General features: G+C 43.4%; 1 protein-coding gene across 1 annotated transcript in view; it reads left to right on the top strand.

Annotated features, from left to right (window-relative positions):
• Positions 1–17,732, top strand: part of LOC121614514 (golgin subfamily B member 1-like) — a 37,714-nt gene that overhangs the window by 2,687 nt on the left and 17,295 nt on the right. Inside the window, exons 3-18 of the mRNA XM_041948459.1 lie at positions 838–996; positions 1,950–2,087; positions 3,238–3,351; positions 3,870–4,025; positions 4,237–4,416; positions 4,561–4,683; positions 4,917–5,030; positions 5,195–5,498; positions 5,812–5,927; positions 6,176–6,293; positions 7,125–7,216; positions 7,320–7,470; positions 12,914–13,020; positions 14,533–14,611; positions 16,079–16,212; positions 16,833–16,942. Coding sequence (XP_041804393.1) covers positions 838–996; positions 1,950–2,087; positions 3,238–3,351; positions 3,870–4,025; positions 4,237–4,416; positions 4,561–4,683; positions 4,917–5,030; positions 5,195–5,498; positions 5,812–5,927; positions 6,176–6,293; positions 7,125–7,216; positions 7,320–7,470; positions 12,914–13,020; positions 14,533–14,611; positions 16,079–16,212; positions 16,833–16,942 — 2,195 coding nt within the window. The remainder of the gene's footprint in view (positions 1–837; positions 997–1,949; positions 2,088–3,237; positions 3,352–3,869; positions 4,026–4,236; positions 4,417–4,560; positions 4,684–4,916; positions 5,031–5,194; positions 5,499–5,811; positions 5,928–6,175; positions 6,294–7,124; positions 7,217–7,319; positions 7,471–12,913; positions 13,021–14,532; positions 14,612–16,078; positions 16,213–16,832; positions 16,943–17,732) is intronic.

Raw genomic sequence — 17,732 nt, 5'->3', positions numbered from 1 at the left:
CACAGCCTATGTGCTTATCCATCTATTAGGTGTTGCTAGGATTGATGTAATTGCTCAGATTGTTCAAAAACGTTAGAATTTCTTAAAATAAATGACTATTTTTGCTAATAGCTACTGATGTGAGATGGTGCACGCGCAGCATTTCTCCTGCGTCTGTTAGCCTTTAGCTCAGTCGTTTTTGAATTCCTCTCCACTCCTGTGCCCTCTTGCTCCACCTGAACACACTGATACACCGGACTGCTGTTGTGACCTTATTAGACGGGCCAAGTATCAGCCACACGATACTCATCATCACATTAAATACATTTTCATTTCACTATTGTTTCCAAAAGTTTAAACATCGCAGCAACTATATCACTAAATTTCCAGTGGAGTTACAGCCTCGTGTTACCTTACACATAGAAGAATGAGCCCAATCTGTTTGACACAGTGAGGTTTATGGATTTTAAAGTGAAAAAGAAGAAAGATAGCTTGTATTAGAAATGAGTATTTATGTATCAAAATAAGTGCTGATAAAGAAAAAGCGGGGTCAGTGCATCCCTATTGCCCCATTTCATATTCTCTTTCACTGATTATAAAGGTCACAGTCTCAGTCTTCTGGTACTCTGTCCGACTGCCCCTCAATTTCACACACACACATATAGATAACATCTGGCACAACACTCCACACCATCTCCGGATGAAATAGCATTTGGCGCATTCTCAGACGGCTCAATAAAATGTTGCTGCAAACAGATACCAGGTGTGTCATTTTGTTGTTGAGCCAGGATGTGGCTTCAGTGCAGCACAGTTCGTCTTTGTGGTCTCTAGCCCACCGTCTCCCATGTTTGTCCCCAGGGCCCAGGCTCTCCCCATGGTGCTGCTGCTGCTGGTGGAGAGGTTGCTGTAGAAGAAATGGCAGAGCGGCTCATCCAAACAGAGCAGCTGGTCACTCAGCTGAAGGAGATGATCCGCGAGAAGGACGCAGCACTTCGCTCCAAAGATGACCAACTTAAGGTGAGGACAATTTCTCCACCTTCTTCACGAGGCTTACATCTCGTGCGCTGTGTCGAAGCGGTCAGCGTCATTTTAAACATGTTAGAACACCTGACAGATGTCTGTTGCCTCTATGAACTCATCATTGTAGCCAAACTATTAATTGTAATATACCAGAGCTAAATGAGTTTGGTTGAGTGCCCTTGTCGTACAGTTTACATGTGATTTATGCCCATATGAGCCACGTAGAGGCCATATTTTGTTTGAGACCCCTTCTGTGATTACATAAACCATAACACAAAATGCACCTGCTTTTGTTTTCAGTGTGTCTCTCATTATGCTGTTACGTGTTATCTAAATGAAAATGCTCTTTATGACTGTTACTGTCAAAATATGAGCGTTAAACATGAACTGTAACTACACTGAAGTCAAGCACAGTGATTCTTTGGCATTTAATTCAGTTTTGGTAAGTCTGTCTGACTTCAGTCACTGTATATTTATAATACTGGTGTGCAAATTTCATGTGTTATTGACATGGACATGCTCAGAGATCTGACAGTTGAGTCAGACACAGATGGTCACATGAGATCCTCTAAAATAGTTTCTCATGCTGCAGTGGCTGCTCCTGTTTGTCACTGGCTGAGAGCATTCGGTGAAAAAACATGGATTTAGTTAACTATTAAACCCACAAGTCAAAGTCTACTACAGAATAATTAAGACAGGAATGTAAGATTAGTTCAGCGGTGCATAGTAAATGTTTGCCTTAGAAGCAGCATCACAGGAGAGTGCAGACAGAAACATTCACCCACCGGAGGCCATCATCACACCACGAGTCACATCTCACGCTGCCAAAGGCTTTGGCAGCATCTCCTCAAATGTTCTAACAAGGATGCTGTTTTCGCAGTAACTCTGCCGTAGCCCTTCTCTGATGGTGTATCAGGCTCGAGGTAAAGTCCGTACTGTCTGTGACTCAGGTGGAGAAGGAGACGTGTGAGGCCAAGTTGTCAAAGCTGCGTCTCCAGAACAAGGCCAAGGTGACGTCCCTCACCACCCAGCTGGAGGAGCTGAAGAAACAACAGGGAGGTCAGGGCACGCCAACACACAGCAAAAAGGTACACACACACACACACACACACACACACTGGTATGACTACATGTGAAGACCTACAGTTAATACAGAAATTCCCTGTTTGTCTGATTTGAACTGCACTTTTTTTTTTCATTCAAATTTTTATTTAGAACAAAATCATAACAAATCTTACAGCACATCATGTAAACAATTTTTTCATGTTTTTCCATTTCCTCAATCCCAGGTAACAGAAAATTCACATAAAAATAGAGTTCAAATAAAATAAAACAATCAAGATATGACCCCTGACGTACACAGAGGTAGCATTGGAGGTACAGGAACAAGGTCTTAACTTAAAGGGGGTGCTTCCACCTTCAACATGCCTTTTATTACTAAATACAGAGAAAAATGTAATAATGAAAGAGAATTTAAATGGTGAGAAAGGGTCAAAGTAGAAATAAATAAGATAATAAAAAAATAATCTTTAATTGAAATACTAATTAAATGAATAAATAATTAATGAGAGAGAGGAAAAAAATAAAAATAAAAAAAATAGTATGAGTGATGGCCCAAGTCTACCTACCTGAGCACATTAACATGCCCATATATTTGCATAATTACCTGTTTACACATTTATTTACAGACCTTCAGATTCACGTTCCCTGGTATGCAGAGGTTCGCAGGTATCTCTACACATTAAGCGCTCTATTACCTACTAAAGAAATAAGTACCAATAAATAACTGAATGAGTCATCAAAAAATAAGAACAAAATGATGGTCTTAAGTACCACTTTATAAGTCAGATTAATTATGTTACCTCAATGCATACTGTATTTTCTATATTTTTTTCCCCTTCTCTTTTTGTAAATCGAATATGTTATATAGGTGAAAATTGCAAGTACAGAGAGGTTAAGAGAGGGATACAGCTGCAAATATGTGCTCTTAAGGTAAAGAAATTGAACTGCACTATTTTAATCATCATCATCATTTTCAGTTATTTAAACTCAGATTGGCGCAGTAAGCAATTCTTACCACTTGGGGGCAGAAAGGCTCCAATTCAGACTCGCATCATGGGCTGCTGAGGTTGTTATGGCTTATACTTTGCCAGCAGACCTGAAGCAATAAGAGCATCCAGTTTAAATGTAGTGCAATGTGTGCATGATTTTTATATTGTTGTCTTTTCCGTGCTGTAGGGGTCATCAGAAGGAGGAGAGCAAGCCAGTCGGGGCAAGATCGTGTTGCTTAAGAAGAAGGTTGAGGAGCTTGAACAGCAGCTTGCACAAAGAGTGGAGGAACTGGAAAACAAGGTAAAGTACCTTCATGGCTCCCATTTACAAATAAATCAGACTTGTTCTCCTCATGAACTTATTTTAACAATTTGATTTCACCTGAGTGGGATCACAAAGACAGTTTCCAACTTCCTGTCTCTTTAGCGAAGTCCACTGACTTGGTGGATGGGGTTGATTGTCGGTCTGTTATGTTATGATGGTCTGGGTTCAGGTCTACTAACTGTTCCCAGAGTCAAAGCTGAACATGGAGAAGCATTCATTGTGTATGCACCACATATCTGGAATGAACTCAAAGGAAACATCTCTTTTAAATCAGGAATTAATACTATTCTGTTTCCCACTGCAGGTACTTGGGACTGTTTATTCACTGCATTTAGCAGCACAGTCATTTTTATTCTATGGTTTCATCTGCCTTATTGTATTTTAGCTTGTTTTGGTCCTCTTTTTTATTTAGTTATACATTTTAGATGATCCCTTTAATGTGTTTCTTCATATTATCTTGTTTTTTCATTTCTCTCATCCCTGATTTCTTTCAGAGGAGGGAGGTGGAGTCACAGCGGCAGCGAGGTGAGGAAATGGACGTTATGCTGACAGAGAGGGACAGGAAGCTGGCAGAAAAAGAGGCCTATATTGTCCACCTGCAAACAGCGTTGGCAGGAGATCAGCCCATCACACCTGCACCACAACAAAAGGTCAAACACATCCCAGAATGTGGTGTGAACATTATTTCGCCACATTTCTTCAATATTTTCTCACATCTTGAGATTAGTACAGAAGAAATGACACCGGAGGATGCAGCATTCATTCGTTTCAGTTCAACCCAATGTTCACATCTTACCCTTATCTCTGTGTGCCACGCTGTCAATCCACTCATGACTGCTCAACCGTGCTCCACCTCCTCAGGTGACGGAGGACAGCGGAGCGATGCAGGAGCTGCAGCTGCTGGTGCAGAGTCTGACCAGGAAGGTGGGAGAATCAGAGGAGCGCTACAGTTTGCTGCAGGAGCAGGCGGACAGCCTCAAAGAGCTGCTGGTCACAGAGAAGGAGCAGTACAGTCAGAAGGAGAGCATGTACAAACAGAACGTAGGTTTTCAAAGCTCCCCCTGATTACTGATATTTCTGTTTGGGGCATCAAGCAGCGATGCTTCTGTTGTAGAATTCATCTGTGTTTGTTATGACAGGTGTCACTACCTCACGCCTGACGTTGCACCTTGTGTTGGTTTTCAGATCCAGACATTCAAAGACATCATCATCCAGAAAGATAACCAGCTGATGGAGATCAACCAGCTGCACGAACAGGAGCTCTTCAAGTTGGCAGCAAAGTCTGATGCCAGTGCAGACTTAGAGCAGGTGTGACGACACTCATGTCTCAGTGAATCAGTGAGGAAAAGTATTAAACTGCCAATCAGAGGAAACTGGAGAGCCAAGTCCCTGCTGTGGCCACGCGACTCTATGCAACACATGGAATTAGTCTCATTCAACCTGTGTGACTGTATTGATGTTTAGCCCGTCTGGTCTGGATTTTATACAAAGTTTACTGTGTTGATGATTAATGTTTAACACATCTTTCGTCTCCTCCTCAGCTGCTGAAGGCTCTGAAACAGAAACTTCACGAGAAGGAGGAGGTGCTGCTTGGTAAAACCCAGGTCATTGATGTTCTCCAGGGAGAGGTGGATGGCAGAGACCAACAGATAAAGGTGAGGAGCAACACTCTTTACCTCCCTGTGTGTGTTTTGTGATAATGTGCTTGACTTCTAAAACTGTTTACAGACAGTATTCTCCTTCGATATATGAAACAGAAACTCTGTAACTCTGCTTCAAACATCCCGTCCTGCTTCTGCATCGTCTTTTCTTCTGACAGGAGCTCACAGAGCGACTGCGCCGGCTGCAGGTGGAGCGAGAGAGCCTGGAATCCAAGATGGAGGCAGAGAAGCACGTGATGCGAGCACAGCTTCGCGACCTGATGGAAAAGCAGCGTGCGGAGGTGCAGCGAATGACTGAGCAGCATCAGGCGCAGTTAGCCCAGACGCAGCAGGACCTCCTGGGGCAGGTGGAGGAGCTGAGGAGGGCTGCGGTATCAGCGCCACCTGCCAGTCAGGAGGCCTCAGGAGGTGGAAGCATGCCTGTGGACTCAGCCTCCATCCAAAGGATAGCTGAGCTGGAAGGTTGGTTACACAGGAAGTATCATGATAAATAAAGACGCACACATGCATCTAAAATTCTTGCTTTTAACTCCAGAATTAATTAAGGAGTAAATCGAATACAGTGATGTTGTTTTTGGTTTTATGGAAATGTTTCCTCCTTTTTTAATACATTAAACATATGAACATTACCTGATTATTTTAATAGTAACGACCTCTATTTATTGTACTGGCAAATGTACATCTGTGGGATCTCCTCAGAAACACGATCATGTGCCTCACAATCACAATATCACAGTTTCATCCATTTCACTTGTTCTCTCCTTATTTTTTTCAGCTCAAGCAAAACAAAAGACGGACGAAGCCGGCAGATCAGAGGCCAAGTTCCTGAAGATGAAAGCCTGGTCAAAGACTCGCATCCGACAGTTGGAGGAGGAGTTGAAAAAGAGTCAGGTGGGCCGACAAAATGTTTACATTTCAATTTGAAATGTTACAGTTGTGGTCCTTTGTAGAGATGCCCCGTTTTTTTTTCTGAATTTAGATTAACTGCTGTTCAAGTCAGACAAAGAACAAATTTCTACATCCTGCTGCTACATGACAACATCAAACACATCAAACAGCAGGGGGAGCTCTTCTGAGCAAAGCTGCCAGGTAAAAATGATCAGACCCATTTAAAAGATGTTTACTTTGCCCCCCTGTAGGCTGGAGGTGCCCCCCCAGACCTGACTGCCCTGCGGAGTCATATCACAGCGCTGGAGGAGGAGAGAGAGGAAAACCTGTGGAAAGTGGAGCAATATGAGGAGCTCAAAGCAAAGAGCGGTAAAAGATTGTGTAGCAGAAACACCGGAGAAATATTTAAAGGATAACTCTCGTTTTTTACAACCTGGACCTTATTTGTAGCATTAAATACGACCATTTACTCACCCAGACAACTTTGGTGGCATTTGGAGTCGTTTTGAAGAAATTAACCCCAGAGGAGCGGCGCGTATATCCGTATAATGTGAGTACTCGGGGCATCCATGCGCAGCCTCTATATAACGCATAATCTGCGGCGAAACTCGTTCATATTCCAATATTTAGTTATGATATGCTGCTGCTATTCCCCTCTGAGCCGGCGGTCGGCTAGTTTAGCTGTAGTTTGGCACAGCTATGGTTCGTTATTGCGTATTCGTAGCCGACCGCCGCAGAGTTAGCCGTGTTGTGGCTGGCTGCTCGCAGCGTTCGGTAATGACATCATCCACGTCAGAGGTAGTTGCCTAGAGACGCCGGATGTTGATAACATGCCACCACGGGCTCAGAGGGGAATAGCACCAGCATATCAGAACTAAATATTGGAATATGAACGAGTTTCTGCAGATTATGCGTTTATAGAGGCTGCGCATGGATGCCCCGAGTACTCGCATTATACGGATATACGCGCCGCTCCTCTGGGGCTAATTTCTTCAAAACGACTCCAAATGCCACCAAAGTTGTCTGGGTGAGTAAATGGTCGTATTTAATGCTACAAATAAGGTCCAGGTTGTAAAAAACGAAAGTTATCCTTTAACTTCCCTGCCGCAGGTCTTAAATTCACTGGAATTATAGTTCAATCTGCAGCATCTTTAGTAGCTCTGATGCCAACATGAACATTGTGTGGTTATTTTCTGCTAGAAATGCTGGAGGCTAAGCTGGTGGTATATGAGGAGCAACAGAGGACACTTCAAGCAGACCTGGAGCAGTTCACCAAGAGGGCTGCCTCTCAGGTCAGGGGTCCAGGTGTTTCTGAATGCTCCTGTGTTTGGTGCGCAGTGGATGAAATCCGCTCGTTGTCGGCCTCCCGTGACTCTCTGCTCCCTCCGGTCTCAGGCCAGCGAGTCGGGCAGTGCTGACGACACTCAGAGCCAGGTGCTGGAGTGGCAGGAGATGGTAGCTGAGGCGGTCAGTGCCAGGGACCGGGCCAAGGAGGAGAAGACCGCCATGGCCCTCCGCATCAGCCACATGGAGGAGGAAAGAGAGGGTAAGGCTGCTTCTAGAGGATGACACAAACTCGTGCAAATGGCAAATTGTGAATGAAGGTGGAGGCAACAGGCTCGCTGCAGGGTAACCAGCAGTAACGATCAGGGTCAGAGACGGATTTCCATGAAATCCTGGTCCCTCGTTTGTCCTGAGCAGAACATCTCACATGGATGTTGGTATTTCGTATGTGCACATAGTTGCCTAATGCAGACCTAATGTGCTCAGAAGATCAGACAGCCAGTTCTCAGCGGGTTTCATTTATATGGAAAAACGCCTTAAAGTACATGTGGTTGAAAACTTTCCTTTTGATAACTGCAATAAACTAAAGCCAAATAGATTCAAGTATCAGTTTTCTTTGATCTACTAGAGTTAAACTTAGGACCTAAATCTCCTCAAATGTAATTATCCACCATCAGTTATAGTTTTTGACCAAGAAGTAGTTTGTACGTTTATCAGCAAAACTGCTAAAACTGACTGAAGGAACACAGAAATCAAAATCTTTGTTCGTTTCCTTGTCACATAGATATAGAACATAGGGTTCATATTGCAGCAGGGTGGTGGTGGTGGTGTTTCTCAGATGTGGGTAGAGATTAGTTGTGTGTAGCGCCGTCATCGCTTCAACAGTCATCAACAAATAAGGCTACATCTCTGAAGTATAATATTCATTAGCATTGAGTCGTTATTTTTATTTTCATGTGAATGTCCTGGCTTCTACATTTTCTTTAACTAACTACAAGCTCATAAAGCTGAGTTTGACTGGACATCGTCGCATGTTTACAGTCATTTCTGTGCATCACTGATAAACGAGCAATCTGGAACGATCAGCACGTTATCTCGACACATCTGAGCGATCAGATACTTCGTGAGATGTGAGTCAAGTGGGATCTTCCCATGTGTGTTCCAGTGTGTTCGACTGCTCAGGATGTTTCACCTTCACTGCACTGAAAACTGCTTATGTCAAGACATGCACTCGTTTGCCAGTTTATTAGGTACAGCTAGCTTAAGGGTTGCAGTATTCAGTATTTGTTGCTTTAGAGGGGCGGTGGTTGAACCTTACGGTCATCCTGATTGTCCGTACTGTTATTTTGCATTGGCCATGTCTGTTCTGGAAGAAGGATCCCTCCTCTGTTGGTCCTGCTGACATTTCTCCCATTTTAAGTTTTTTTTTTTTTTTAAAGAGTTTTTGGTGAACTGAATCAAGGCTGTAAGGATTGAGGGTGTCTGTAGAGATGCTCTGCACATTGTTAAGTCTCTTGAGTCACGGTTGTGATATTGGGGTATATAAATGAAATTGACTTGCTGTAGTTGTGGTGCTGCTTACTCATATGTCGTCATGCTGTGAAGTGTTTCTAATACTTAAATGTTGTGGACGAAGTTTTAGAGTCATTGTCATTGACAGTCGTTTCATTATCAGTATAATGCAAAAAAAAAAAAACTTTAGTGAACCTAATCACTGGCAACTGAGTGTGAATTTCAGTTGGTTTAGATTAGTTCCTTGTGCAGAGTCCCACCACCACCAACACCACCACCAACAGCAACACCTCCACCACCACCATGTTCTGTGACAGACAGATGTCGAGTGTGTGTGTGAACTGTTTACCACGTGTCCAGTGTTGTCTGACTGAACATTACTTTCTTTTTCTTAATTCCCCCCCCCCCGTCCTCACCGTTGTTAATGGGGAGCATTTGGTTTGCCCTTTGCTGCCTCCCATCTCGTGGACTTCCGCCTCCCACTCCCCCCCTCCAGCCCCTGCTCCAGGGATGGGAGCAGCCACACAGAACAGTTTCCCATCAGTTTTGTGCATGCAGGCTCCTCCGAACCTTCAGCGCAGCTCTCGCTCGCTGCACTTCCTGCAGCTCGCCATGAATTTCCCCTCGGCCGGGCCGAGCTACAGGCAGTGCAGTGGCCGGCTGCACTTTAGAGTCTGCCGTTCTGTTTCTCCTTTCTTTCCCTCTCCTGTGTTGTCCCTCTTTTTCTTTCCTTCACCCCTTTCTGTTCTTCTGTCCGACTGTTTCTTCTTTCCATCCTTTGATTTCTGGTGTGACCACACTCAAATTTTTGGCAATAACGCACCAATGATAATATCCCAGTATCACATATAATCAAACAACGTTGTCATTTTTCTTCTGTGGTGGGATGGCTGGATTTGGACTAACTCTGGGAAGAGGACTAACATGCAGTCAGGCCGACGAGATGCTGCACACATACGATAACATTAACATACGATGTCTTTGTTTAGAGGCTAATAGTGCAAAATGTAGCGAGGGTTTCCTCTGGTTTACAAATTTACCAAAGATTTGACGTATTCTAGTGGAGCCATGGGGCATGCGTACATGCATGCATCTCCCTCAAAATCTGTCCAACTGCCACAAAGTCATGTTGTGAACCTGCACTGATCCCACTGTCTGATATTCCTCAACACATGAACACACACAGGACGTATCCTGTGTTTATCCTTCGCAGAACATTGTTTTTCATCTTTCCTCACTCACTGGGGGCTTTTTTCCAGGTCACTGTGACGCAGAAAATGAAATTATAATATGCAGACCTGAGTAAAATAATAATTAATTGTTTTACTTTTACATTAGTAAAATTGCAGTTATGGTATTTGGGATTTTTGTGAAAGCTTGCTGGCAGACAACAGACACGACCAGTACAAGGAGTCAAATATCTGATTAAACAAATAAAGTGTGATGATCCCTCTAGACGTCCAGCTGTTGTATAAAAAGAGTAATGCACAAAATATATAAATATATAAGTTCAATTAAAACAAAGTCATGCTTAAAAAAACGGCTAATGGTCTCTCTTACATGCTGACTTTGATTAGCTGTGTGCCGCTGACTGTTCAATTACTGAATCAGTGAAGTGGAGCCGACATCAATGAACCTTCTGTGAATAATGATGCTCAACTCAAAGCCCTCACAGTAATTAACACTTTTTGGGAAACAGCGCTGAAGTTAATTTTAACAAGCCGTGCGTCTCACTCCATCATGCTGACAGAGAGCCGCGAACCTGTCTCGAACCATTATGTCCCTGCTCAGAGCTAATTAGTAGAGACAGTTCTTCTTTTACCTTTGCATCCAATCCAATCAGTCCTGTTCGTGTAATTTCTGGTGCTTTAATTCAGGTGGAGCGAGTGAAGGGAAGCATAAACACTAACTCGCTAATGTTGTTGGTGCTGCTGAAAATACTGTTATTAGGAATTGTTGAAGTGGAAACTGTGAGTCTGTGTGTGATACAGAAGTTGCTCTGATGTGGAGTTTAAGGTGACAATAGCATACATGCTGTTTCATAGTCAGATGGGATTTACATTGGATCCTATCAGCAGTATAGATAAACATGTTGACGACAACTTCGTCATCATCAGTAGGTGCTGAGCAATATCATTTACAACTCTTTTGGCAGAGTGTCCATTATGTTATTTATAAAGCCTTAAGTTAAAGAGAGAGTTGGCTCTAAGGTCAACGAAGGTCTAAGTGTTGGCTTTTGATTTATTATATATTGCCCAACCTGTTGACATGAACATGCATCCTAAGTGATCTTATCACAGGCGGACAGCTCTTAGTAAGTCACTTCACACCTGCCACTGCAATACGTCTCCACATACGTCTTGTTTCAATCCGCCACTTGTCATCACATCTCAGCTTCCCTGCTGCTTTTTATGCAAATAAACACGAGCTAATGCGTCACCACGACAATGTTTTAACCAGCAAGCAAACAGATTAATATACTGCATTTAATACTTAATTTACAAGAAGGCACGAATGATTGAGATGTAGCCGTTTCACAAAGTGTATTAGTTTCTCTTCACTCAACAACTCTCAAAATTGCACATTTTTTAACGGACTCTGGAGTTATTATGGTTACTAGTTAAATGGTGAAATCAGTTGAAACAGACCGTCCGTCCGCTGCTTTTCTTGGCAGGTAAGAGAGCTCAAGCATGTAATTTGCATTACAGTGAACCAAGTGAAGTCAGACAGCGTGTTTGGTCGAGTAGGTGGTCCTTCAGCGTGACCCAGGACACATTAGCGCACACACTGCTCAAACAGTGTGGGCTTATGTGTCCCAGACCGCCGAGTGTCTTGCATTCAGAGTCGTAGTCAGAGCCGTCCACCTGTGATCAGGTCACCCTCGATGCATGTTAATGGCAGGTGTAAACAGCCTCATAGTAAAGCACAGACACACGGCATGCTTCAGGTTTTTCACTGAAAGCATCAGATCACAAACGTTTTGCTGCTCGGCATTCGCAGGCATCAGAAGAAGAAACAGCAGGATTTACCTGTCAGATACAGCAGAGGACTAACTGTCAGCTTCATGAATAATAATCACTGTTCTTACATCCTCCATGTTTAATCCCAGCTGCTGTGGTCAGTGTAGGTGAAATGCACAGTATGAGGCAGACTGGCTCAGACTGGTTTCATTCCATATAATTAGTGTAAATGATGTAACCCCCCTGGTGCATGCTCTAAATTATATTCAGTGCTATACTCTTTGAATAATCTTGTATTACCTGCATGGTTTTATTGAATACAGCTGATCTCTGCTTCACCGTGCTTGCACACTGAACCCACACTGACCACTGCTTCACCCACTCAACTCCTTTTCTTTTTCTGCCCCACCCTTTGCTTTGAGCTGCCCCCCCCCCTTCCCTCCCCTACACATCAAAAATCAGCCTGTTGTCACAAAACAGATGGGAACATGTTTTTGTTCAGTCTAATCAATCCGGCATTACCCTGCTTGCATCCTGTGCTGCTAAATGAAAATCCAAATGAAAAGCACTGCGAGGATCCCCTCAGATCTGCACCCGGCCTGTGTTTCTCTAAATAACTGTCTGCTGTCCCTGCTGAAGGAACAGTGGTGAAACATCGGCTTTAAGTGTGACTCATGAAAACGGGCCCTCTCCTTCCTCCCACGGCCACTTTTACTCTCCGTCTCCCACATGTTTGAATGCTGTTTTCCTTTGCTATGCAAATCAGGTGTGCATGGCTCTGACCGGAATGTTGCCTTTGAAGTGTTTCTCAGGTCCACACACCTTATGCAAACACAAAAGTGCTTAGATATCCAGAGTTTGAGTAACTTTCTCTTTCTGCATCCTTTATTCTCTCGGTCTGTCTCCATATTCCTCTTACAGTCTGTCTCTGTTGTTGCTTTCGCTTTTGGATGAAACTGTTTTGTTAAAAAGTTTATATGTGGTGTTGAAAGTGCCTCATCTCCGTCTTCATCAAAATCACCAACACCATCTATGCCAAAACACTCAACTGTTCTTCATCTCCATCATCCTGTCCTCAAAAAATGTCTTCTTTCACTCTGCTATCGTTCTGTCCTGCCCATTTATTCCACGCCCCCTCCATAAATACATCCTCAATCCAACCAACCGTCCCCTTCCCCTGTGGCACAAAACTGATTGAGGATGACTGGTTCTTTCCCGGCTGCTCCGATCCAGCACTGGCCACTCGGCAGCAGGAGTTGGAGGAGGAGCTGGCTCAAGCTCGGGGGCTCGGCCAACACAGGGTCAAGAAGCTGGCGGCTCCGGCCCAGCGAAGCCTGCAGGTAGGTGGATGGGCCGACATTAATGTGGCGGTCCCGGCGTACTTTCAGACATTTGTTTGTTGTTCCAGCTGACGGAACAAAGAGCAGCAACTTCTCCAAATATGCTAACTGCACCACTTTCTGTGAAAAAGCACAGGTCAGATTAGATTAAAACCCAAACAAACCTTTAAAATGCATTAATGCTAATGGGAGGCACTGTCGGTACTTCTGTCTGCTGAAGTGAGCTTCACAGTCAGCGCGGTGGAGGTCCAGCCGTTCCTTTTGTAACCGTCACTAACCTGAACCTAAATATTTTATTCATGGAACAATATGGAAGTCAGGCTGTGAGTGACACAATAAACCTGATATTCAGCTGAAAGCATAATTTCTTTGTAGTTGATTTTGAAGATCATTTTTACTCTTACAGGAAGTAATTAAATGTTATATTAACAGGCCATATTTTCCCCCTGAAATGCAGTTTTTGATGAACGGCAGCAATTTGAATTGCAGTCTTTGCACAAGATACTGGAAGCCTCATGGTCACACTGACTGGGGACTAATACTCTTGAATGAATCATTACTAATAACTGATGTCTAAATAAAGATCTGGATCAGGATGTAGTTATCCTTGAAGTAAGGGATAATGCCCTTCAAGGTGTCCATTATCAGAAATGAATGGACGACGCAGTGGTGTGAACCATTGTTGCGTCCGCGTCGTCCATTAATTTGTGATAATGGACACCTCGAAGGGCATTATCCCGCTTATACCATGGTCACTTACGAAAAGAATAAATATTAAATCAATTATGAAAACCTTAATGTTGTTTTTTTAACGTTAAAAGTTTTTCACAAGAAGCGGCTGAGCGGACTATTTACTATCTCTCGTTGTGACGCGTTGCCAAGGTAACCAGCTCTGGCCACAGAACCTGCAGCTCAGTCGGCCGCAGCTCTTATATTAGGCCTGATCAGTGGAGGGAAGTGAGATGATTGATTAACGTTATGTTACGTTACAAAGCATAATTTCAGAGGACAAGTGCACCTCTTACCGCTCGTGTTTGTCCAGAGGATGATGCGAAAATTTGTTTCAAAGAATCCACAGAAAGTTTCCTAAATCATTTTTATTGCAAGAAATAGCCTCACTCTGATCATTAAATGAGTATCAAGCAAGTAAGTCAATCGTTTTTATAAATATTATCCACAATTATCAAATTCACCAAATAGGTTAAATGAAACCATAAAATCACTCATGTTTTGTCTACTGTCTTGCCGTTGTGATAAATAAACTCTGAAATAACGTATGTTAAAGTATGTTCTGAGTTTCTGTTGCCACGGTTACCAACTAGCATTTGAGCCAGCGCAATAATTTAGAACAATCAGGCTATTTGACCGGAACTTCTTTTATAGGTGTCCTATAACACTTTTTAACGGTCACCCTGCAGCCAATCAGAATCGAATATTCACCCAGACCATGTTATAAGAACTGATGTTTCATAACCCGCCGCCCTGCTTTAAATACGTTTACCCCTCTTGCAGGAGGACTTTGAATTTGATGGGCAGGACCCGCGGAGCACCTCTGAGAGCACGACCCCGATGGAGGGAGAGAACATGGGAGGTTGGTGGCCCGAGTACAGTACTCCTGACACAGGTGTGAGACCCGCTAGACAGTTTCCACCGGCATGCACACGGTCATCAGCACGTTCCTTTGGGAAACCTAAGTTGCCTTTGGGTTGATATTTTGTTGTTTTCACCATAACACTCCAAAGTGTTTGACTGTGGCTGTTGGTTGGTTTTCTTTTTTGTTAATCTAACCAGTATTGTGAATGTAAGACCTGGGTTGTCTATATGGGGGTCATTGTCTTTTACAAACTGGAGGGATTAGCTTGTTTCAGCCTTTCCACCCGTGGACTCACCTGCTGGGTGAAGCTGAAGTGAAGCTCATCTCACACTCATTAAAAATAACTCTGGGACGATCGATGTAGTCCAAAGCGTTAGAGGCTCATTCACTGGTTTCCACCCCCATCAGTTTGCAGTCTTTTCGTTGGACACGTGCATGCTGGTTGAGCTGGCTGGTGTTTGTTGGATTAGTCCACTGAGTTCTTGTGAGATCATGTAAATGTAGGTTGCAGGACCTCGTCTGTGGTAAGTTTTGTTTTTCATTGTTTGCATGTCCTGCTCGTTCTTCTTCATTTCCTCTCATCCTGTCTTTTTGTCTTTTGAGCTGCTGCCTGTCATGAAACAAAAAAATGTCTCAGCAATGATCTAGAAAAATCAAAAAAAAAAGTTTTCATTGCAATGAATTAGTCTTTCAGTGCACTTTTCTCACAGACTTTGCATCCTGTCGTCATGGTTTCCTCCTGATCCACTTTTTTCTAATTGTACCAAAACAGTAGGACTGTCACATTTTATAAATGCAATTTGTTTGAATTAGTAAAAACCAATTAATAATCGTAAACTATGTTGTACAATTGAAGCAAGCCTTTTATTTAATTTCTGCTGAGAAGCTCACGGGTAACTTAAAATCGTTGTCGTGGCAACGTTGCCGTGAAGCATTTTCCATTTTCAAAATTCAACAAACAGCCTCACCTCCGCTTTATTTCCATTTGTGGCTTTGAATACAAAATCTTTGATTTGGGGTCCTGATTAACACGACTGTGTATGAGGAACGGCCTCTTGTGCTCATAAACTGTGAAAAAGACAGGTCATCTTTTATTGAATATTGATTTTTTGTTCTTTTAAATAAAAGTGACAGCCCTACAAAACAGTAAATTCTCAGATAGTTATTCCCTCTGAGTCATTGAAAGGCTTTTAATCTGAAACGTCTGTGCAGGAAGTGTTTCAGAAATGGTAACGGCTGAGAAAGTGGCAGAATTAATGAGTTATAGAGTCAGTATTAGTGTAGATGGAGAACGTCAGAGCAGCAGAGCGACGATTGTGACGTGACTGTTGTTCTGCCGATGGTTTGTACAGTGGAAATCTACATTATGCTGTTAAAGTGCAGATATTTCCACCTTTATTTGTGACTTGCTGACACGTATTCTTTTCACTCCCCTGACACCTGTTCTCTGCTGGATGATTCCAGACGGTTTGCGGTCTGTTGTGGAGGAGTTGGAGCTGGAAAGAAACCAACTGCAGGAGCAGATACTGAGCCTGGAGGAGCGCTGTCAAGACCTGGAGGATCGACTGCAGCTGCAGGCTCGCATCGAGGCATTACAGGTAACCGGACTGTTCTAAACCCCGCCTGACATCGCACGCTGTGTCGTAGCTCCAGTGTTAAATCAAAGCAGCCTTTCTCTCATTCAGTACGGTCGTACACTCACTCTGTGAAGACTCTTAGTCATTACCTGCTGATGAAAACAGAGTAAACTATGAGTGAATTGCATGTTTCCCCTCCTGAGGACTAGGATTTTGTAACAAACCCTTCTAACACAGGTGACGTTTGATGTAGATGAAGATGAGCAGCCGTTGTGGGTCTCTCAGGTGTGTTGGGTCTCTCATGTATGTGTGCGCTGGAGAGCACCTCTGGCGGTGACGGCTAATGGTGTGGTGTGCTTGTTTAATCTCCGTTTCAAATAATGTTTTAAGCAAGTAGAACGTTCTGTCGCAGACTCACTGGGTGTCGTAAATCACACACTGCTTGACTTCTTAACTGTCAGACGGGTGCATATCAAAGTTCAATAGGAAAATAAATATTCAAGAACTTTTCTGATCGATACTTAACAACAGTCCTTCGATGCTGCTCTCCAGAGCGTCTGCTGTCGCCTACGTCTGTGTGCAGTGAGGATTTCTTTATTCAGCGCTTTAAGAATTTAATCTTCCTTTTCCTGCCACCACAGAACGAGTCAGAGAAACTACAGAGCCAACTGTCCAGCGTCCGCAGTCAGCAGAGCAGAGATGCAGAGAAGCATCAGCTGCTGGTCAGCAGTCTCAACGAACAGCTCAAAGGGTAAGCTGCTGATCCACAGCAGAAATGACTCCTGCTACCTCCAACCACACTGAAATACATCAGGATACTGAGCCAAAGATTTGACATTTATAAAAGCTGTATGTTTCGTTCTCATTACAGTTCTTCAACCTGTAATATCCACCTTCATGACCTTCATGTTTTTAGTGTAGCGGTCTTACTCTTGTGTTAATATGATAGCCACAGACTCATTTCAGTTGGCATCCAGACACGCCATTTATTGGTCCTGGTTTATGAAACACATATACAGTCAGTCCCCGTCGCAGCAGCACACACACACACACAACAACCAGCGGAGCTCGTGGTGTTCATACATACCCAGAGGACGGCGAGGTGCAACTGTTGCTATCCTCCGCGTTGCACGACACCAGGTGACAGGGCTGCTGCCTTCAATGACCCTCGGGCAACTTAAACTGTTGGTGTATGTGTGTATTTGTTAATAAAATGGCAAGTGGAATCATACCACTACTTTTACTCTGTTACATTAGCAATAAAAAAATGTTTAAAATGTAAATTAACTTTTCATAGTTTGGAGGCCAAGCTTCAGCATCGTATCAGTGTCGGAGAACTTCAGTCAGTTTTTGCTTTTGAGCCACGTGGTTCAGTTATGTTTTACAAAATGAAGAAATAAGTTGCCCAAACCTTCCTGTAACGCCACCGTCTCATGATAGCTGACGACTTGGTCTGTGACTGTCAAACTCTTTCACATCACAAACTCTTTTTCAGTGTGATCAGACCAGTCCAAGTGATGGAGTCTGCTGGGGCAGCTCGA

The sequence above is a fragment of the Chelmon rostratus genome, chromosome 1 (genome assembly GCF_017976325.1).
Source record: "Chelmon rostratus isolate fCheRos1 chromosome 1, fCheRos1.pri, whole genome shotgun sequence".
NCBI lineage: Eukaryota > Metazoa > Chordata > Actinopteri > Chaetodontiformes > Chaetodontidae > Chelmon > Chelmon rostratus.
This window is presented reverse-complemented; position numbering and strand designations above follow the sequence as displayed.